At 41.0% G+C, this 24054-nt stretch overlaps 1 protein-coding gene across 1 annotated transcript; it reads left to right on the top strand.

Moving 5' to 3' along the window:
• The first annotated feature begins 284 nt into the window (after positions 1 to 284).
• On the top strand, positions 285 to 23782 carry LOC144824600 (gamma-crystallin M2-like). The gene is made up of 3 exons (XM_078683653.1): positions 285 to 320; positions 18559 to 18801; positions 23453 to 23782. Exons 1-3 carry the CDS (start codon positions 312 to 314, stop codon positions 23732 to 23734), a joined length of 534 nt encoding a protein of 177 aa, XP_078539779.1. The 5' UTR covers positions 285 to 311; the 3' UTR covers positions 23735 to 23782.
• The last annotated feature ends 272 nt before the right edge of the window (positions 23783 to 24054 follow it).

Below are 24054 nucleotides of genomic sequence, written 5' to 3'. Positions count from 1 at the left end.
CACATAACACATGATGCACAGACACAAACGTGGAGAGGAGCACAGTGGCATGCAGATCAGTAGCTTCTGCTACCTGCAAATTGACCTCCAGTAAGCAAATCCAACAATCTAAATCCACAAAGGAAAAAACTCACAATGAAAAGCGCAACTAAATGGATAGTGAAAGAGCTACACATTCTTTTGTGATTCCACACAAAAAGTTCCTTTGTTTGGGTTCCTGAACTGTTTTCAGGGGTGAACGTATATAAGTGCTACATGGATTGCTGCCTGAGAGCACAAGCAAATACATCGACTGCGTAACACAAGCCAACATGGGGAAGGTAAGGCTGATTATCTGTTTCACATATAGGGGCCGATTAGGATGGCGGACGGACTTGCGTCCGTCCGCCACCCCTGAGTAGGAGGGACCGTCCGCATGGGCAGCGGCGGTCCCTCCATGGCAATTAGGATGTGACCGCCACCCTGGCGGTCACATCCTGTATGTTTTACATTGCGGCGGGTGCTGCTTGAAGCAGCACCCGCTGCAATGTAAAAAACGAAAGCTGTGCATTTGCATGCACAAAGCGGCAGGCACCGCACGGTGCCTGCCGCTTCGTGCACGCAAAGGCAGGGGGGTACCATAGGTACCCCCCATGTGCACCCCCCACGCAACCTTCACCCAGGGGGCCCGCAACGGGCCCCCAAAGTGATTGTCCGTATGCTTTTCCACGGCGGAAAAGCCGCCGCGGAAAAGCATTACTTTCCCTACATCCTAATATGGCTGGCGGTGTCTGATAGACACCGCCTGCCATGTTAGTGCTTTTCCGCCGTGGTCGCCTTCCGACCGCGGCGGAAAAGCGGCGGACAGATTGTGAGACCCACCAGCCATCCTGATTTGGCGGTGGGTCTTGCAGGCCTCCTCGGCGGATTTCCCGCATACTCCGGGCCGGCGGTGGCTTCCGCCGGCCCGGAGTATGCGGAAAATCCGCCATCATAATGACCCCCATAGTTTTTTCAAACTGCAGTGTTTTTCTTTTTTCGAGTATTGTGCTGCCCGAGGGGCGTACTGTTAATACAAGGCAAGATTAAACCAATGCTGCCCAATGAATAGAATCTCAAACTGAAAATTGACACCCTCTTATTAATTAAAGACCAGAATTGCAGAATGTTTGTCACAGTTAGAGGTTTTGAAACTTGGGTTTGATGAACTAGTCTTTCGCATTTTGGGTAACAGATTCCCTTATTTTATTATAGAACATTAATCTTGAACCATCTGTCCTCAAACCCAAGTCTATGTCTAAATAAAATGGTCTAGGTAACAGGGGTAGGGTAGAAAGTATACACTAAAAGGGAAATAAAAGAACCTGCCTTTTGACACACAGATGTCAGGCATCCTCTCTTTGATTCGGAGTCGGAAGCATCTACAAAAGAAAAGGCTGGGTTCTGAGACCAGTTTCGTCTGGCTACATGTACAATGACGTGCACAACACTGCCACAGCTAACACTGATTTCAACCCTTATTAGCTGTTTCGAGGGAGAGGTCCAGGGCTGTTTGACTACATATTTTGAATTAACCTCACTCCAGGGCAGATTTGGTACATACTGGAAAACAACCGCTTTGTGCAGCACTCGGTACCGTTATGCCTGTACTTGTCACAAGAAATAGATCCTCTTGCTAATAATTCAACCTGTTTTATCAAATATTTCGGCCCCAGTTATGATGGGTCTGGTAACCCTGCTTTAAGCACAAACGTTGTTTGTCCCAGAAAGTCATCATATTGTATTTGCACCTAAAGTTTGCAGTTGGTGAAATCTGATGCAAATCCTTCACAAGTGTAAATATGACAATTGTATGGATTGTGCACCCCAGAATATGAAATAAAATGATCTATATATTTAAAAATATATATTTTTATTATTGAGAGTTTATTACACAAATATTCGTATAAAAATAAAGTGATTAGAGTACCCGATTTTGATTGGCCCATGTCATCCACAAAGCATAAATATACAATAAAGTATATATTCCAGATGTATCGCTGAGGGTAATACTTTAAAAACTCATAGAAAACACATATTGCACATTTGTCCCTTAATAACTTAACTTATATAATCCAATCTACTGGCTAGCTTCCTATGGACTTCCAGCGTTTCTCAAACTTAGTGTACGAGCCCGACCTTAGGGCATATACCCCCAGATGCATCAAAGTTATGTTTGGCGTGTCCTTAATAGCGAATTTTAAGGATTCGCTATTAAAGACTCGCAAAACGGGATGCATGTAGGAATCGCAATGTTATTTGCAATTCCTAGTGATTCCTTATTTGCGATTCGCTAATTGCGAATCGCAAATAAGGAATGGCTTTCCCATTCATTCGTATGGGCCTAAAGGCCCATTGGAATGAAAGGGGAGTCATTCGTTATTTGCAATTAGCAATTAGCGAATCGCAAATGTGCCGCAATTTCAAGGGTGCCAGGGTGTCCAAAGGACACCCTGTTGCACCCCTGAAATGGTAATGTTCACTGGTGTTGTGCACTCACAGGTCCCAAGGACATGTGTGTGTGTAATATACAACTTAGAAAAATGCACTAAAGTGCATATTTCTAAGTTTTTGCTATTTACCACGTAGTTTGAATTTGCAGTAAATAGCGACCCCAGATTGCGAATTCGCAATCTTGGAATGGTTCATGCATTGCATTTAAGGAATCGCAAATTGCGATTCCTTAAATGCAATCGCAATTTGAGAACTCGCAATTATTTGCCAATTCTTAAATTGCGAGTGCATGAACCCTTGATGCATCTCAAATGCCATTTTTGCGGGCGCAAACTGCCGATTTTTGCGATTTTGCACCGTTTGCACTCGCAAAATCGCTTGATGCATCTACCTGTAAGTCTCTCCAGCACTCTTACTCTATGTAATTTAGCCTGCCAACAATGAAAAGTAAGTACGATCTCACTTCGCCAGTTCTGGAGGATTAGTGATCTCGCCAGTATATAAGGCCCTTCTTCTTGTATAATGTATACCGTTATGTTTGGGGAACATCCAAGAGTTGCAATATATCTATCAATAACTAGTGGATGACCTAGCTTCATTCTGCATTATTTCTCAATTTCTTCCCAAAATTCCTTAATCTTTGGGAAATCCCAAACAATGTGAGTCCATGTACCTCCCACTGCTTCTAAGCACCAAAAATATCTATCCTCCATCTGAGGATATACTCTATGGAGAAAGGATGGATTCCTATATATCAGCCATGTAGTGTAGAATTGCATTCTCCTGAAATTGGCATCTCTTAATAATGTAGTGCTGAATTTATTAATTCTATTCCAGACCATCCTCGAAATCTGTAGGCCTTCTTTCTCATACATTTCTTAAAATTTTACAGTCTTGTGTTTATTAAAAAATGTTACCCAACTACTTATTGGTCTGCGTCTAGTTGTTTCTAATAGATCCTCAGTGAGTTCTGGTCTTGCACTTAATGCGGACGAATCAATACTACTTTCTAAAAGGTGGCCTATTTGGATAAAGGGCCATTTAAGTATGTCTTTACAATGACTCAGACAGCATTCTATCTCTGTCCAGAGCTGAGAAAATCTGCCACATAAGTATATGCGTTCTCCTCCCATTTCTTTAATATGTTAGAATGGATCAGCCTAAACTCCCCAACCTGAAGGTCGGCCAAACGTGCAGAGCCATTTATCTTAGGTATTTTAAAATACTTAAGTAGTTGAGCTTTATGCTTTAAAACCACTAGAAGACCTTATAGGGTACTTTTTTGGGATTCTTCACCAGCCTCATAGGATCTAAAATGTATTCTTTCAGACTCTTTATTATAAAAAAAGTTATCTGTACTTGGGAGATTACTGTAGTTTAAAAAAATCTATATGTGTTATCTGCAAAATGTGCACAATAGTATTCCCTCAAGTTTGGAAGGGCTAACCCTCCCTCCTCATATGGGTTACTTAAAGTTACTTGTGCTGGCCTCGATACCTTGTTGGCCATATAAAAGATGAGAATAGACCATCTATTTCTTTTTTTTTTAAAAGACATTTGTAATGCACAGGAGATTGCTGCGCATAGAAAATTAAATAATGGTAAAATAGACATTCGTATTAATGCTACCCTTCCAACTATTGAGATTGGGAGTTAAATCCATTTAGCATATAAACGCTTGAATTTCTGGACTAGGGGGACATAGTTCAATGTATACAGTTTGTTCACATTTTCTGACACAAATATACCTAAAGATATCTTAGGCCTCAAATTATGTAGTTGCTGGAAATCAGGTATTAGTGTGTGACCTGGACAGTTGCAGAGTAAGATTTCCGTCCTAACATTATTTATTTTGTATCCTCCCAGTGCTTGGAATTCTGCAAAAATTGCTAACATTTCCTTTTGAATACTCTCCCCCGGCCTGAGAAATAAAACAATAACATTGACGTATAATTTTATGTTGGACATGCCTTGCAAAGGTGCTGTTTGTAGTGCTTTTTGTCTTATAGCTATTGCCATAGGTTTTATGAATAAAGCAAACAAAATTGGGGCTAGAGGACATCCCTGCCTTGTCCCCCCTATTTATTCTACAGCTACCTATATTTCTAGAATTAATAATTATTTGTGCTGAAGAGTCCTCGATAGGTGTTTCACTATATGTATACATTTTTCCAAGAACCCAAATCTTCCAAGAATTAAAAAAAGACATTTCCAGGATATCAAATCAAAATCTTTTTCAGCGTCTAAAAAATAACACCTGTGCCTCTATTTTGTTCTGGGTAAAATAGTCCAAAGCTTCTATTAAAAACTTTGTATTTGAAGAGAGCTGCCTGCCTGCTACAAAACCACCTTGATCCCATGATCTTATTGAGCCTATTGGTAAGTAGCTTTGTAAAAATTATGTAATCGATGTTAAAAAGGCTGAAAGGCCTATAGGGAGTGACGTTTTCCTTATTTTTGTCTTTTTTTAAAATACTAACTACCACAGAGGTGTGGTAGGATGCTGGGGGTTCTCCTCCTTTTACTATGTGGTTGGAAAGCATTAGCAGTGGCATATTTAAAATTGGGGCAAACCTCTTATATATTTCTACCGGTAGTCCATTCTCCCCAGCTGTTTTGCTGTTAGCCATTGACTTTACTACTGTATCCATCTCCTCAAGAGAGAACTCAGCCGCTACCATTTCGCTTTGCTCTCTGGATAGGGATGGAAATGGCAGTTTATCTAAGAACCTTATAATGTGATCTGCTGTTATTTGGGGATCCGTCTGATAGATTTTCTCATAATTACTTAAAATGGACTCCAAGGAACTCATTATCTGTGTGTTAGAGTAATCTCCCCGTGTATTCACTCTCCTCATATACACTCTGGAGGTAGACAGTGTTAGCAATGTTACCCTGCAGATAGTAATATTCCTGCATATCCAACTTTGCCTGAGGAAGTTTCTTTTTGTAATTACATTCCTATTTTTGGCATGCTTTCTAAGTGCTTGCTCAAGCCTAAATTTGAGCTCGGATCTTATTTCCCTTTTACTCATCTGCTGTTGGATTCTTTCAATGTGATAAAGTCCGGTAATACCACCTTGAAGGCATCCCAACAATGCTTACTCAGGCATTGCATTATTAACCCCTTGGGTGCTCATGACGGCTCCACACCATCATGAGTCACTGTAGCCGTGTGCTCATGATGGCATGGAGCTGTCATGCCGCTGCCGCTCCGCCGACGCAGCACTATTTCCCCGCCTGTGCGGGTGAATTAATGAGCGGGAGGGGTCATGACGGCACTACGCCATCATGAGCACACGCAACCCGTGACTCATGACGGTGTGGAGCCGTCACGAGCACTGAAGCGCCACGCCCACCCCCTAGCTCCCCCATGCCACGGCAGAATTAGCAGCTCAGGGAAGGGGTTAAAAAAACCTATCAATGTCATTTTTTACCTCTGTATACCATTCCTCCCTCTCTAAATGATCTGAAAAAGCGTTTTTTGATATATCCTCATAAGAGATCATTTTCAGACCATGTGAGATCCAGAAGTAGTCTATTCTAGATCTATTAGATTTTGCTGAAAAACATGAAAAAGCTTGTTTCCAAGGGAACAGAGATCGCTATGGATCTATCAGATCTAAATCTATTTTGCAATTAGCTACAGCAATAGCCATCTGTGGCTTCTTTTGTTTTCGAGCTTTAGTGGCGGAATCGATTAAGGGTTCTTGGAGAAAAATAAAGTATCCACCCAATATGATGGAACCAGCATATTGGTTAAAACCTGTTTGAGCTGGAGCAAAGGGAGCGGGTTGTCTAAGACCGGTGCGTAATTTGTTGCTTTGGTAAAATTGAATTGGTTGAAACTCACATTTACAAAGGCCTAACTCCACCCGGAATCTGTCTGTGTGGTTTTCACCTGGAATGATACATGTTTATCTATGTAAATCAATACCTCCTTCTGTGCGCAGCTGGCGTTAGATAGACAATAAAAAACAGCCCATTGTTAAAAAATCCAACTCGCCTTGCTTGTGTTCTTAAAATGAGTTTTCCTGCAGGAGTATGATATCGGGGCTGTGGCTTCTCAGCAAGCTTTCTATTGTTTGAGCCTTTCGTTTATTGTTTAGTCCATTAGTATTAAAAGAGATTACTTTCAGAACCTCTTTACCTAAAATGACTAAAGTGACTCGTACTAAAGTAAACAGATAATATAACAGATAACTGGTCAGTGCAGTGTGCATTGCTTCCTATTATAACTGTATACTATCCGTTCAGATAAAGTGTCCTGTGCAATGTCTATTCTCCCCATGCTTTCTATTTTCAGTTTCGTATGAAAACAGATGATATGACCTATATAGTACATTTGATACAACCCCTGAAATTGTTAAGCACTTAGATTTGAACTCTCCTTTTATGTTTTGCCCCACCCCGCCACCCTAAACACCTCAAACTCTTTGTGCCCTCCCTGTAACATGGTATCACCCACTATTCCCTCTCCCCCCTTCTAACACTGGATGCCATTGTATTGCATCCTTTGCGCACTCCAGCTCCCCCATCGACGACTAGTGCTCTAAGCACCCATTCCACCCCTCCTCCCGCCTTCAGCAATGCGTTACTGTGAGACTAACTGAGTAAATTGCAGCACTGTGAGCTAACCACACATTTCCCCTGCAGACAAATTTGATAACATCAATTGAGCATCCTGAATATCAGTAAATATGTGAAAGTGTTCTTTGGCTAACATTTTAGGTTTTGATTGTACTATCGATGCCTGAGCCCCCTTCTCTTTGAATAAATTGATCATTTTAACAAACTCTTTTCTATGCACGGCTGTTGCCACCGACATGTCTGAGAATATCTTAATCTGTGGGATTTCCAAAGTAGAGAAGGACCTCTTAGCAATAGCAGTACTCAGTATTCTTTCCTTAACACGGTAGTCCACGAAGATCAATAATATTGTCCAAGGGAATCTTGCGTTTGACTGTCTCTGAGTGGGGACTCTCTGAGCTCTTGTAATTGTTAAGTCCCCTTCTAGCTCCGGTATTTCTTTTTTCAGTAACAATGCCGCCCATTTTGATACCTGAGCATCTGCGCACCCTTCCGGGATTCCCACTAGGCGAAGGTTTGAGTGCCTATTGTAGTTCTCTAAATCCTGGAGCTTCAGCTCTATCTGGTTCCTGTTTATCCTCCAGTTCTGAGATGCGACTCTCTGCCTCACCAATTCTTTTGTGTGTATTGGATAAACTCTCCTCCAACTTGAGCAGCCGTTCATGCAGTGAACAATCTCTAGAGCCTGGGACTATATTAGATCCCCAATTTCGATCAGTATGGTAGCCAGCATATTTTGAATCAATGTCTCTCCATCTTCCGGCATCCTTCTTGGTAACAGCTTCGGGCTTAATGTTTCATCCCTCTCTTCATTTTCACTGACTGAAACCTGTGAGGTCCTAGCTAGCAGTTGAATGCCCTGAGGAGATAGAGGGCCATTGGAGGTATTTAGAGACAGCCCTGGGTGAATATTTTCTTGTGGTTGTGCCAAAGGCTGAGACCAGCCAGTTCTCTAGTGAGCGTAGCCTTCTCTGGTACAGACGGGGCTGGGTTCTGTTGCTTCTAATATTATTGGAAGAGGAGGTATTGTTTAGGAGGGCTGGGGCTTGTGCTTGTACCACTGTTAGCCCCCTGCATCTCTGTTCTTTTTAGAACTTGGCCTCGGATTCCACATTGCAGGTTGTATCCAGCTGCAGGTCCAACAAAGGGTCAGAGAGATCTTTATTATTCTCTATCTCAGGCGTTCTCTCAGTGTCTGAGGGGTCATCAAGCTTGCCTGTCTGACTCAAAAAGTGCATTAGTTTTAAGCTCCACCCTGTGTTGGGTGTTTTTTGGGCCCTCCGTATCGACCTGGTGGCTGGTGAAGCGGTGGTCTGGTCTGGCATTTCACTAATATCTTTCTTCGCTGTTTCAGATTGGTTGTGCCCGTTCAGATATCTCACCCCCTCAGGAAAACAAGCCAAAGCAGGAGGAGGCAGCTGAAAGTCATCCTCCTCCTAAATTTATAAATAAGAAGCCTCTTCAGCAGGGGCATGTGAAACACAGCCGTAGCCTCCCCTAATTCCATCCCTGAGCTCTGCAGGGTGTTTTCCGCCATATAAAACAAAGAGTGGTTGCAGGTCCACGATTCAAGTGCTGTTACCGCCTCAGACCGGCCGCCAGAACAGTTTTCAAATTCCATGAATAGCGGTTATCTTTCCCCACTTCAGCGCTGCTCTTGCTCGAAGCAACCACAGGGGATTGGCACATCTATCCGTGCCTGGGCTGCCATGGTTCTGTATCTCGTTCCTCCAGAGAATTTCAGCAGCGTCACAGCGAGAAAGGAAGTGGGGAGGGGGAGGGGGAGAGCTGTCGTGCTAGCAGCTACGTGTGTGGGCAACGCCTGCTAATCCGGAATGTCAACTAAATAACATGATCTATATGTGCTCTTTCCTCATTCCGATGCGTGAAACTTGGAATCGGAAGTAAATTAAGCACCTTTTATTTTGTGCAGTATTCACTAATGTAAAGTGGCAGGTGCACAATTTACACCCATATTTTGCAGTCCATCATGATTGGGACACTATTCCCTATTTCACGTAAGAAGAAGATACATTTAACATTAGTATCACACCATAGAAAATAAATCGAAGGCAAATACACTAACTTGCCCTCTATATTCCGAAGAAGGTTACCAAGAGAAATGAAGTAACTGTCAAATAGCATACACCTCAAGCTGAAGTGCATGAAAGCACAGCACAGACATCAGATATTTTAAATAAGGAATGTCAACTTTAACCTGACTTTACTGGCCCAAATTGCTTAAAGCACACATACAGTGGAAAGGGACATTTAAGTCTGCACCTCGTAGTACATTTATACCCCGAAATGGTAAACAGACAAAAGCTGTACATTTACTACAAAGGGGCTTATTACGATTGCTGTCGGAAAGCTCCGACCAAACGTCAGAGGCTTTCAGTTTCAGTTTTATTTTTATTATGATAAAGGAACTCCTTGGAGGTCCACATAAAAATCAAAATATACATACCAGGCAAAGCACATAAAAATTATCTTACCAACACTCCATAAAAGAAAAGTAATATGAACAACTTAATACAGATCCAAAAAACATTTAAAAAAAACATATAATTTAAAACAAAACATTTCATTCGGTGGGTTAATCAAGGCCGCCTGCAATGATGAAGCTGAAAGAATGTTGAGTTGAAGGCAAATTGGTCGTAACCATCTACGCCTAAAAGGCATCAGGGCAGGACAAACAAAAATAACATGATTTAAGTCCTGGTCATACATCTGACAAAGATCACAAAGTGCTGAATGTCCATACCATCTAGCACACAGATCTTTCAACGGAAGCAGATTTTGTCTTAATAAGTACACTAAGCGACGAACGCCATGAGAGATGTTCCAGTACATATAAGGTTGAGCTTTCCGCAAAATACAGGACTCTATAACAGGAGTACTACCTTTTTTTAACAGCCGGGAATCTCTATCCTGACGAAACCCCAGTTCCCATGTGGAAGATTTCAAAATAATTTTTAATTGATAAGATGATAAAGAAAACAATGTCTCTTCATCCAATTTCAATTGCACCACTGCGAATCTGAAGTTTTTTACAAGTAAAGAGTAGTCATTAAAGTTTCCCAGCAATTCATTTTTTAAAAGCTCTCTTAAGGTATTGGACTCACTTTTTGCTATACCTACTACCCAACGTATAACACTGGCCAAATCTTGTACCCAACTGCTGCGTAATCCCAATTCCTGTCTTAAGGAAACAGTAGAATTTGCTGTGCTAACAGATAACAAACTACGCAGAATTTTCCCTTCTGCGCAGTTTAAAAAACTCCATTTCTTTAAATCTGTTAACTCTATGCCATATAATAGGGAAGCAGGGACTTTTGCTCTAAAAACATCAAGAAGAATAGAAAAATGCCTTCTCCCTGTTGCTTTGTATAATGATACTAAGCTCTTTCCCTGTGAAATAGCCTTCCGGGAATTATTATCCAAATGTGCTTTGTCACTTAGATTACTTGTGACAATTTTGCCCAAAAAGGTATAAACTTTCACAATTTCTAATTTTTGGTCCCCCACCCTCCAAGGAAAATTAAGAAATTTAGGTTTCTTTTTACCGGAGAAACACATCACCTTACTTTTTGCCGTATTTATCAATAGGTAATGGTTTTTGGCGTATTCAGACAGCGCTTGCAAACGATTATTCAAGCCCTTCGGGGTAAGATCCAAAATCAGGATATCATCTGCATACATAAGGCATGCGATTGGAACTCCACCCAAAGACGGGGCAATACCAGCGCATGCTGAGAGGGCCGCAGGTAAATTAACTGTATAAAGGGAAAACAGCAAAGGAGCCAGCAGGCAACCTTGCTTTAACCCGTTAGAAGTGAAAATTATTTTAGATAAACCACGTTCACCTCCCAGTAAAACTCTACACCAGGTATCTGAGTAAAGTGCACAAATTAATTTAATAAGAAAAGGAGGCATACCTAAATCAAATAACTTTCTCCAAAGCAATATTCTATCCACTTTGTCAAAAGCGGTGGAGAAGTCGATAAAGGCGCCGTAAACCTGACCACCACGGACTTTCACATATTTTTCCGTAATAACATGAAGAGCGGTCAGGTTGTCTAAGGTTCCGTGACTTTGTCTAAAGCCTGTTTGTTCAACAGGCAAGATTTTAAACTCAGTTACCCATTGGTTCATTAAAATAAGAACACATTTTGCGAAAACTTTACCAATGGCGTCAAGCAAAGCGATTTGGCGATAATTTTGAGGAAGATCTCTTGCCCCTTTTTTATATAAAGGAACAATGATACTTCCTTTCCAGGAGGGGGGGACTATTCCATTCAAAAAGCAAAATTTAAATACAGGAAAGAGAATTTTGCTCCAAAGTTCACTCTGGTGTTTTAAAACAGAGATGGGGATTTTATCTGGCCCCATCGCACCAGAGGAACGCATGTTCTTAATAGCAAATTCAATATCCTTTATCGATGGGCAATCAAATATATGGGAGACATGATTAAATTCCACAGTAGAAAATTGAGAATTATTATTGCTGTACAAATTCTCAATATATTGGACCCAAATCTGTTCCTCAATGGCAATAGGGGTGGCGCTGGCTCTGGTCCCACATCCCTTGCCAATTAAAGACCAGAAAGTCTTGGCTCGGCCATTATACGAAGCTTCTCTCAGTTGAATCCAGAGAGAGTCTTCCTTATTACGCTTTAAACGGGCTTTAAGCCTAACTCTTCTTCTTTTTAAAATTAACAACCTTTGCTTGGCTTCTTGGGAAAATGATAAATATTGCCCCCTTATTACTTTATTTATTTCTCTGTTTAAAGCCCGCAAAGGACAAGGAACTGTAGAAAGTTTTTTCACAGAGGGTTTCTTTTCCGCTATGGAAATTATCGATTCTAAAAAATTAGCAAAACCTAACAGCTCTCTCCCTTCCCAAAGAGATAAACTCTTGACCGTTTGGTTCAACAGAGCCTCCAAACTTTCAAAAGTGCGGAAGCTCCAGAAACATTTCCCAGAATTGGAGTCAAAATTCACCAGGTCCGTATCCATACTCCAAGAATCTACTTTTGGAAGACTGACAGAGACTAAAAGCATCAACGCATTATGGTCACTAAGATTAGACTCTATGACCTTCATATTTTTCAACCGGGAAAATAAGGCGTAATCTGCCATAACATAATCTATAATAGATTTTCCCATGTTTGACTTATGCGTGAAAGCAGCTGGGATGTCAGAAGGGAGCCTCCCATTTACTATTAAACAGTCAACTTTATGTAGACCTTCTAGGACAAGTTTACCTCTTTTGTTGGTTTTAATTTTGACTGGAAACTGGGCCGGAGGTATATTCAAAGACTCCTCCCTGAGAATGTTTCTGAATACATCCAATCCACAGTTGGATATGTTACAATTCAAATCCCCAAACATTAATACATGAGGAGGTGGAGAAGCATCCTTAATTTTAGTTAAAAAGGAGAACAGTGTTTTTAAACTATCATTATAGCAACAATTTGGGGGAATATAGATGTTTATTACTACCAACGATGAATTCGGGGAATCCTCAAATACATCTTTTAAGGTTACTGCCTGGAACAACTTCCCTGGATCGAGATAGTGTGAATAGTTCCATTTTATTCTATTTGTTAATAAACATGCTATTCCTCCCTTTGCATGGCCTCTTCTAGAAGCAATAGCACCGTTTTCCAACACAAAATAATCCTTTTCAAGCGCTAATCTACCTTCCACCCATGTTTCTTGTAAACAGATTATATCTGCCGCATTGGAATCTAAAAAGCCTAATTTCTCCTTATGGTCTTTAAAGCCTGAAGTATTCCACGACATAAACTTCAACTCTTTGTTAAAAATTTGAATGCAGTTTGTTACTGGAACCAGATGTACTTGCTAAAACTCCAGGTAACCAACTCCACTTAGACTGATCATCATTCACAGTTTGTTTAAGTGGAGGGTTTTTGTATAACACTCGCCTTTCATTCCTAGATATGCATATTTTTAAGTCCTCCGATCTAGTACTAGAACAATCAGATGAAAGCAAACCTATACTGGGGGAAGATAACAGATTGGCCACAGCATTTTGATTTCTTTTTTCCCCAAAGAAAGGCACAACGTCTATACCTCTGATTTGCAATTCCTCCGCCCACTGTAAAATAAGATTAGACACTATTTTTGATTGAAATTTCACCCTTGTAGATCTCCCTATCAAAGAGTTAAGAAGATATACTACATCCAAATCAGATGTTTGAACTAATTTTAAACTCTCAATCTCTTTGAAACAAGTAAGTAAGGCAGATCTATTTAGGATCAAGTCTGTTTCAAATAAGGGAAAAAAATCAAGAAACAAAGTATCCACATGTATTTTTTCTTTAGGAGGTATGGATACAATTAAAGGAACTTCTTGGAAGGGCCTTGCTAAGGGATTAAGAGGGAAGGAAGAAGGATTAACAGAAGGAGAAAGTGCCTTAGAAACATCTTGGAGAGACCTTGCTGAAGGGTTCAAATGGGAAGAGAAAGGATTACAGGATGGAGACATAGCCTTAAAAAGAAAGGGATTAGTGGAAGAAGTAAGACCTGGTCCTGTACACGCAAGTTCCACCCTAGGGGGAACAATCATATTTTCCTGAGAAACAAAAGAATGCTCAGCCTGAGGGGGATCTTCCGAAATCGGTTCCAAACTTTTATCAAATAGCAGTTTTCTCTGTCTTTTTTTAGAGATTCTTCGAATAAGTTTTCTCTTTTTTAATCTATTCTTTTTTTGTTTTAGAGGGAGCAAATTGTCAGCTATTCCAGTATTTACTATACAAATCTCCTCATTTTTTGATTGTACGGAAAATATAGGGAAGAGAGAGGGAGTTTCCAGCTTATGATTGACTGGGGACATAGAAACTTCCTCTATTTTATCACAATTGGAAGCTACACAATTAGCCCCTGATGAAACTGCTTTAACAATTTTAAGCTCAGTTTTAAGATCAGCTGGAAGTACTGCTGGGTTCATTATTTTTTGACTATCCACAAAGAGAGGAGTTTGAACGGACTCCCGTGCAATTTGAATACCTGGAGCAATAGTTTTAGGGATCTCCAACGAAGAAACAAGCGTTGGCTGGCAATCAGACACTGCTCCATTCTTATTTTGCAAAAGAACTTGCAATATTTGAGTTACCGTGTCAAACATACACTCAGAGCCTCCCACGAATTTTTCAAGTAGGCTCAAAATTGAGGATAAAATGGTTTCCAAAGAAAATAATGAGTTAGAGATTAACTTCCCATCATTACTTGGGGACCCCTCAGCTAAATTATTCAAAATAGGACCAGAGCAAGAGGTAAAATTTAGTTGAGCAAGGGAAAAATCTAATTTATTAGACGGTGTACTACTTAATGGGCCCGCACTTGAAATGGATATAATTTCATTTGGATTTGGGATACTCCTAGATTTCCCCTGACAGGCTAACATCCTGTCCTTGTGTGCTGTTAAATCGATATCAGGTAGAGTAAAATCCCTTTCTAAAATGGGCGGATTAACTGGTAAAACTAACGAAGGACTAGGGTTCACTATAACTTTAGGAATTTCCAAAATAGGCGCTTGAAAAATAACAGAACTATCAGTTTTCAAAGCCTTATTACCCAATAATTCTGAAGTAGCGTTCGGACTTAGTTGCAACTCATGTGACATCAAAGACAAACCCCTTAATAAAGTGGGGCTAGAAGGTATCAAGAAAGATGGACTAGGAGCCACACTCAAGGTAGAAGACACATTAATAACCATATTAACGGACTCCGGAGCATTCAAATCAGGAGCCTCGCTTAGGGTCTGTGACTCTAACAAATTGTCTTTCCCTTTATCCCATAAATTAAAAAGCTGACACTGGCCTTTAAGTTGCATTGAAGACGTAATTTTGTTACGTAAAGGGTTGGATTTCGTTTTAGAACCGGATTTCCCTACTAAAACACGGCCAGAACGAAGTTTCTTAGCCGTCATGGGAACAAAATAAAATAAATTTAATCAAGTTCTCTAAAATATACCACAAACCAGTGTATAGAACAACCAAATACAAATTTAACAAAAACTAAGGGAGGGGGCCCAGCCCAGCCTACTTCAGCCTCTGACGGCCTCAGACGGTCCCGCCCTTGTCCCGGGCTTCTCCCGGCACGCTCCCGCACGCTCCCGCGTTGCGGTACCGAGAGGGAGATATATAGCTGCGCTGAGGTGGGGGAGGAGCCAGCAGGGAGAGCGGGTCAGCTGGTGTAGATGCCGAGGGTAAGGCGCTCCTGGGACAGGTAGTCCTGCGCCTCCCCTCGCTCGCAGCCCTGCTTTTACCACCGCCTCAGAAGCTCAAGCGCCAAAGCTGTAAAGCGCCGTTCAAAAGACCGCTGACGATGCGGGACCCGCGAAGCGGGTTCCGCGAGGAGTGAAGGCTGAGAGCTAAAAGCAAGTCAAAAGCACAACAGCACCAGGAAGAGCGAGTCCTTCGCGCTCGCAGTCCAGGACGCCTTCAGCAAGGAAAAATGAAATAAGCAACAGGTGAGCAATCCGCCAAAGGAGCTGACTCGCTGGCCTTTAGCTGCGCTGAGGTGGGGGAGGAGCCAGCAGGGAGAGCGGGTCAGCTGGTGTAGATGCCGAGGGTAAGGCGCTCCTGGGACAGGTAGTCCTGCGCCTCCCCTCGCTCGCAGCCCTGCTTTTACCACCGCCTCAGAAGCTCAAGCGCCAAAGCTGTAAAGCGCCGTTCAAAAGACCGCTGACGATGCGGGACCCGCGAAGCGGGTTCCGCGAGGAGTGAAGGCTGAGAGCTAAAAGCAAGTCAAAAGCACAACAGCACCAGGAAGAGCGAGTCCTTCGCGCTCGCAGTCCAGGACGCCTTCAGCAAGGAAAAATGAAATAAGCAACAGGTGAGCAATCAGAGGCTTTCCAACCGTCATCATCGATTTCAATTCCAACCAGCTGATTATGAAAACTCGTCGGTCGTTCAAGGAGCTCATCGGCCAGTCAGATGCCGGCTTGTAATCGCAAAGAGCGGTCATTTCGCCCTTGGGATTAAGATACATGGCTTCAGGCAGGGTTTCCATGCCGGTCTTAATCGGAAAGCATGTTTGGGGGCCCCTAGAAGGGCACTCTTGTGTGCGTGATCTTTGGTTTCCCTATGGGAGCATGTACTATTGTCGGTTTCCGGCCGTAACACGTGCTCGAATGTTCGAATGCAACCAAACATCCAACGTCGCATCCAAATCAGGTGCTAAGGACCGCTGACCGGAGGTTGGTTGGTCCCGTTTACAAGACGGTATTGTCCACCCCACATCGTAATCAGCCCCTAAAGTTTAAGAGTAAATTTACTTTTGTTAATGTCCCGTTTAAGGACAAAAACTTAAGTTTGTTTGAGAAATGTCTCTTAAACACTACAATATCAATTTTAAAAAGACCCATTAAAATGTACAATAGACTAAAATAATAGATAATTAAAATACTGAAAATATACATGATCAGAGTACAAAATCATTGAAAACCAATAAAAATCTTGCCATTGCACAGGTTACATCCATATATTGCATACATAAATAGGAATTGTATTGCCACAGATCCTTATATCATATTATATGTATTTTTTAATGGTTTAGGATTTTGCAGCACACATTAAAAAATAAAAACAATCTAATACAATATGAGCCATTGTACACTGTATCTTCAATCTATATCCACCCAGCCCATCTTACTTCCTAAAGGAAGATTCTCCAGAGAGGATGGCGTCCTAGCCTAAACATTTGATTTTGTTCCACATTAAATGATTAGAAAGGGCATATAAATACTGGAAGGAAGAACTAATTTCCCATGATTCACACAGATCTGCTGTTGCATGCTTTTGCCTCAGGTATCGGAAATGTTTTTCTCTCCCAATCATCAAACCCAATTCAGACAATTCCCTTTTTGAGGAGGCTATGGGGTATTCAACGTTGTAATTATGAATTTATAATATATTAGCCATATCACACAGCTGGTTCTCTATCTTCTTTACCCAACCCAATTAATTGATAAGGCTATTTTAGCTTGCGCTGACATCCAAAATCTCATAGACTTGTGTAGATCTACTCACATATCAACTTACCATTTGTCAATAGATTACTTTAGATTTATTTTGTACATAATAAAAATTACAAAAATATGTATATAATTCATTAAGATCATTGTAATTATCAGTACATTGAAGTTGTAATTATTTTTAATCATCTAAAATGTCATTAAAATATGTTATCATACAATATTTATTTTTATCTATGTACTTTAAAAGTTAAATTATTTATATATGCATATATATATATATATATATATATATATATATATATATATATATATATATATATATATATATATACATATCTCCAATTCACTTCCGTTAACATCCAGGCAAGAGAGACAAGTACTCAGTTGTTGCTCAGTTAATGATGTCCTGAATATGGAATGGGGCATTGGTTATAAATAATGTTACTGTGTTGTGTAGATAATTTTGATTGTACTATATAATTAAGATAGTATAAGGTCAAATGTTGTTTGATAACCCGTCATTACGTATTCTAGTAGGGGCAAGTTGCCTTGGGTTTTATGTTGTTTGAAGTAGGTTTAATTTGCCCTTTTGTTGATTTAGCTTTTTTTGTGAATAGGAGGTATAAGAAGGATGATGTACTTATCATGTATTGATTATATTTTTCTTGCATATTAGCCATTCACGAAATTGCAGTTTGCATGAGTCATGAATTATAGCTTTCAAGTATAAGGCCATTGGATGAGGATTTGCCATGCCCATTTACATTTAGGCAAGATTAAAAAGCTATTCGACATCACACACATAATACCTTTGTTACACTTCAAGATGGCCGAAATATGAGATTATCAACGTTGGTACATTTGTCCTTCTTTTATTTTATCCACATTAAAGTGTATTTATTTGTTTTTCTGGGAAATTATATTTACCTGTGACCAATTAGTTATTAATGCCCAAATGCATTGGGTGTTTTGTACTGCATGGTGCTTTCCACACGAAATGTGAATTAAATGCAGCATTAATTCAGCGGAGTGTATGTCTCTCTTAGTTGGGTGTTCATAGAGGTGAGATTGGCGTGCTCCTCACCCAGACATACACATTTGCTGCAGGGCTACTGGAATATGAGAGCAGTTGTGAAGATATATAAAAGAAGTGATTGGCCATTTGTAGTACTAAACTTGCTTCAGGTCTGAGTTAGAATACATGAACCACTGATGTGTGTCGTTTTTGACTGTAACAACTTTAGAAGTAAAGTTTGTGAATAGCAACAGGCTTACTCTTTGGTGGGTGGGTGTCTGTCCACCCCAAAACCCCTCCATATCTGTCTCTAAACCTCTCCGTACACCCATTTGTGAATTGCATGATGTAATAAGTAAGTGGTACTGTAAATACAGTCTTTGAAAAAAGCCTACAGTGTAGACATATATATCTTGCCAATAGGTGTATAAATTCAATGAGCTCACTTACACATTTCCTTTTTATACTGCAGATTATCTTCTATGAGGATCGAAACTTTCAGGGACGCTCTTATGAGTGCAGCACTGACTCTTCAGACCTTTCCTCCTACTTCAGTCGGTGCAACTCCATCCGTGTGGAAAGCGGACCATGGGTTCTATATGAGCGGCCCAATTATATGGGCTACCAGTACATTCTAAGACGAGGAGAATACCCTGACTTCCAGCGGTGGATGGGTTACAACGACAATATTCGTTCCTGCCGATTTATTTTACCAGTAAGTTCTTTTGTAGAAAAAGAGCTGGATTAGCCATTTATCTCATTAGGCATTTGCCAGAGGGCTGTAGCCATTGGAGAACAGTTTTCGATGACTCACTGCTCTGGCTGGGGTCACTGTAACTTTTCACAGCTCTCCATGGTCCATTCCTCAAGCATATGAGATGTTCCAGGGAGAGCAAAAGAGACTTGGGGTCTTATTAGGATGGATGGCGGACTTTAGTCCACTGGCCATCCCCGTGGAAACGGGACCAGTCGACAGACATGCGGCAGTGCCGCAGCCCTGATTAGAATGCGCCCGCCACCCTGGCGGTCACATCCTGCATATTTGACATTGCGGCGGCAGCCGCCACAATGCCAAAATGGCATTTTGTGCATTTGCATGCACAAAGTGGCAGGCACCGTGCGGTGCCTGCCACTTTGTGCATGCAAATGGAGGGAGGATTGCTGGATACCCCCCAAGTGCACCCCCATGCCCCTGGGCCACATGTGGCCCTCAAAGAACATCCCGCCAGCCTTTCACAACACACTATCCTAATATGGATGGCGGTGCCTGCTAGGCACTGCCACCATATTAGGGGCCAATTCCGCCCGGCCGGCAATTGGAACATTTGCCGACCGGAGGAAAAGCTGCAGGCGCACTTTGCATCTGCCGCGAAACCCCCACCTTTGTAATATGGCGGGGGGTTTCACTAGTTACGATGTCATGACAGTCGCCATTGCTGGCTCGGAGGTGGCGAATGTCACAACATCAAAATTAGCCCCTCAGAGAGAGAGAAAGAGAGAGAGAGAGGTGGGTCATATCAATAGAGATGAGACAAAGAGAACAGAAGGGGAGAAGGTGGGATAGAGAAAAGAAATAGAGTGGGAGACAGAGTGTGGTTGAATGGAAAAGGGATTTTGGCAGAGACACCGGAGGAATGTTAGTGGGCTGTTTTGAACATTTTGCCAGGACTGCTTTTGGTTCCTAGTCCATGTTGGTAGTAACACAGACAACTGATACGCATCTAAGACAGATGACAACACTTGTACTAACACTTGTACTGTCATCTGAACAGTGTTGGTTGGGCAAAGGATGTCTTCTGCCAGCCCACCTAAAAATGGGGCAGATTTACCCACTTAAATCATCTAAACAGTAGGAGCTGTAGTCATCTCCTTGGTACTTACTATGACAAACAATGCATAATCATATGACCTTAATGATTATTCCACTGCCAATACACTAGGCAAACCCCTAAACGTAAGAATTAGGTCACAGTATATTCACCATGCAGAGGCAAAAAGTGGTGCATTCTGCATACAACAATCTAAATATATGCTGTATCATGATGCCATTCAGTGCGCAAATAGGGATCTGTCCATTTGTGTTTTTTACCAATAGTGCTGCACTTGTGGCACATATATAATCTCGGAAAATCATTTAGTTAATATCTGCACTGCATACAGCACAGTTTGGAAACACTGAGGGTTATATTATGTGCAACTGGTTTTCTGGCAATGCATTGTTCAAAGCACATTTATTTCTGTATATCTCTGAGTGAGTGCATGCAGTGCTGTTTTTGGTTGCCTCTCTCTGCTTACAAGCAGTGCTGTCCGCAGTTAATGTTCTAATTCATAGACATTTTGGGTAAAACATATACACTGTAGACAGAGTATTCAAGAAAACCACTGTGTACTGTGTGAGGGAGTAGTGCAGTTCATGATATGGCCCAAGAAGTTATTACTGCTCCAACTTTCCAAGTTGTGATGTCTGTGGCCAATCCACTAACTTGGAGATCTTCCTAGTCACTGTACGTGCAGCACACAGGCCAATTTTGGTCAAAACAAACACACGGTTCCCATCTGCGTCTGCATTGACCGGTTTTATCTTTGCCAAACCTGTCCTACAGCTAAATAAGGAGGTAAAAGACATTATTCCCATGACTTGGAAAAACAAGCATTGGCAAAGCCAATAGATATGGTGTTGGCCTCCAGCTTTTGGAAATTCTTGTTTTGTTTTGTCATGTTTTTGCCAAGCTTTATTATTCAGGAAGCTGCTGGGCACTTATCAATTTAATCAAAACAATTGACTAAAGGCAAAAGTGTTGTTTTTGGTCGAACAAAATATGATTAGTACTGCCTGGCACTGAAAGGAACTACTTTGTTTGTTGATGTGAAAGGGCAGCAACCCATAACTTATCGTGAAATCAACTAATGGCTGAAGTGGTCTGACACATTGCACCTTGATGCATGCTGAAGTGTGTGGAAGGAAAATGTGAGTGACAGAACCACAGACTAATTGACAAAATCTGGTTGACAACCACAGTAGGTAACTATGTTATACACATCATTTCAGTAAAATCAAAAGGTCTTATTTTAAGTCTGTTCACACAGACAAAGCAAAAATACCTCTTACCTTTGGAAAAGATGGTGAAAAAGAAAGAAGGAAAGAATGAAAAAGAAGAAAAGAAAGTAGGAAAAAAGGAAACAGGGGGAAGAAAGAAACGAAGATTGAAGGGAAGAAAGAACAGGAGGAAGAAACAAACAAGCAAAGAAGGAAAGAAATAAAAAGAGGCAGAAACAGCCCAACAAGGAAAGAAAGAAACTGAAAGAAAGAAGGGAAGATGAAAGAAAGGAATGAAGAAAGAAAGAGGCAAAGAAGGAAAAATGACAGAAGTAAGAATAAAGATAGAAGGAAAGAAAAAAAGGAAAGAGGAAGAAGGACAAAAAGAGTCCATGGCGTAAAAAACCCAGCAGTCAGGTGAAAAAAAACCACTTCAAAAGAACTGTTCAGCATTGGGAGGAGAGAGGAAAATATAAAGATGGAATGTGCCCTGCACTCTCATCTGGTAGTAGGTGTCCTGCTATCACACCAGGCTCTGCAAACAAAGCCAAGGCTAAAGTAATATTACAGTAAAAACAAAAACACTGGCACCTAAATGCTGTGATGTGATGTAAGCCTTTGGCTGAAGTAGGTTGATCCATTGCGTCATGTTGTATGCTGTAGTGAAAGGAAGCAACATGTGAATATACCATTGGATGAAAAAACAAGGTTGAAACCCCTTTATCTAAGTTTCTTATACATATAATTTTAATAAAATCAAATGGACCTAAAAACAGCTACCTATTCACTGCCCTTAAAAGTGAATGTGAAAAGCTTCCAGGTTGTGGGGTTTATCAGAAAAAACTGCTATAATAATGAGAATAACCTTACACGGCTGTGCCGAGTAAGAAAAGGGCACTGAATATACGCAGGGCCCCAGTGGGGGTGGGTGGGTGTCGCTTAAACAGACCAAAAACTTGTTTCATAACCAGCCTAGTACCGGATGTGGGATCAGGATGTGAACTCCTCAATGAGAGATTCGCTCACAGCGGTCCGATGGACCGTCAATGGGTCCAATAGACTGCCAGTGTCTCAGAACCCTGAGACACTGATGGTCTATTGGACCGTGGACCCGTGAGTGCATTCATATTATTACGCACCTCTGGTGGCATTGAGATTCACTCGCAGAAATCCTCCAAATCCTACATTTGAGTTTGTTGCTCATTGAGAATACTTGAATTACCCACCAGGAACTGCCCTGTGAGTATTACTTTATTTTGCGGTGCACTTTTTTGCTGGCACGATTAAATTTTTCACAGGGACTCGCCTCTCTGTTTGTAATCCGCTTTGCAATTCCCCTGGTTATCACCAGTCCTGATGAAACCCTGTTATACTTCCACAGGGTCGAAACGTCGTTGATATCTGCGCAGACAGACCATTTTTTGAAATAACATTTCGTAAACCTCAGGACTGGACTGGCTACTGGGCGTTTTGGTGTGCTGCCGAGCTGGGAGCTTATTTCACTGCGGTGGGGGCTGATTTCGTTGATGGGGACCTGAGTGTGTTTTGAAATAAACACGCAGGTCCCAATTAACAAAATCAGCCCCCAGCTCGGCAGCACACCAAAACGCCCAGTAGCCAGTCCGGCCCTGGTGAACCTCCATTAACGTTACTGTGTTCGCCAAAAACGACTATTGTTTATGGCTGTCTGTAATTACTAATGCACCTGTACAACCCACACTTTGCCTGGTTATGGTATTTCATTTGGGGTATTGTGCAATTGTCAATGATTTTTACAACTCTGCTTAAGAATTGCATTTTCTTGCATAATTAAAATCAATTAAAACTAATTGAAAATAACCCTTTCATGCTGGTTTTCCTTAGATTCCTCTGCAGATTAAATCATGAGTTATTTTGCTGTCTTATTGTATACTTTATATATGAGTTCAATAAATTGGGTTAAGCATCTGTTTAGAAAAAAGGCAATATAAACAGTAGAAACAAGCAAATGTAAGGGCAGTTTAGAGTGTTCAGTCTTATCTGATTTGTCCACTCTTGAGCCTAATAATACATTTCGCTGTACCTTTCTCAATTGTTTCTGTCTGTGTTTTATTTTAAATTCATTTATTTACAATCAATGATCCATAGTTCGGATTCTGTTTCTCAGAGAACACAACCTTGGGCTCTTTTTCTGCCAAAATGTTTATTACATCAATTATAACTAGTAGCTGGGGGTCAAATATTCACTCCATGTAAAATGTACACTGGGGCTTTTACGTGCTATCCAAGCTATCTCCTATAACATAACATAACTTAACATAACACTGTTCCTTACTGTTTCATCTCACAGTATCGAGGCACGTTCAGAATCCAGATCTACGAGAGAGAGGACTTCAGAGGGCAGATGATGGAGTTTACTGAGGATTGCCCTGATCTACATGAAGAATTCAAATACCATGAAATCCACTCCTGCACTGTGCATGAGGGATACTGGATCTTTTATGAGCAGCCAAACTTCAGGGGGCGACAGTACTTCCTTAGACCCGGGGAGTACAGAAGATACTTAGACTGGGGATCCATGAGCAGCAAAGTTGGCTCCCTTAGAAAAATGGAATTCCACAAAAGTTTCTAAGATTTAAATTTGTTTCCAAGAACTGTTAATAAAATGTATTCATTCATAGCATTGCTTCTTTCTTATTACTAATACACAACATTTGTAAACTGTCTCATGAGTTCAAAAAATTATTTCAATAGCTGTCAGTAGGTTTAGAATATATTTCCATATTATCTTCAATAAGTAGTCAAACACTCAATATATCTTACCAATATTTCTGACGCCAAATTATTGTGAAATAAACCCACTATAGTAGTTCAAGGTGCTGTATTGAGACTATAAAGGCAGTACACATACACATAACTGGGGAGTTTTTCATTTCAATCTATCATTTTTAC

The sequence above is a fragment of the Lissotriton helveticus genome, chromosome 3_1 (genome assembly GCF_964261635.1).
Source record: "Lissotriton helveticus chromosome 3_1, aLisHel1.1, whole genome shotgun sequence".
In the NCBI taxonomy this organism is placed as follows: domain Eukaryota; kingdom Metazoa; phylum Chordata; class Amphibia; order Caudata; family Salamandridae; genus Lissotriton; species Lissotriton helveticus.
This window is presented reverse-complemented; position numbering and strand designations above follow the sequence as displayed.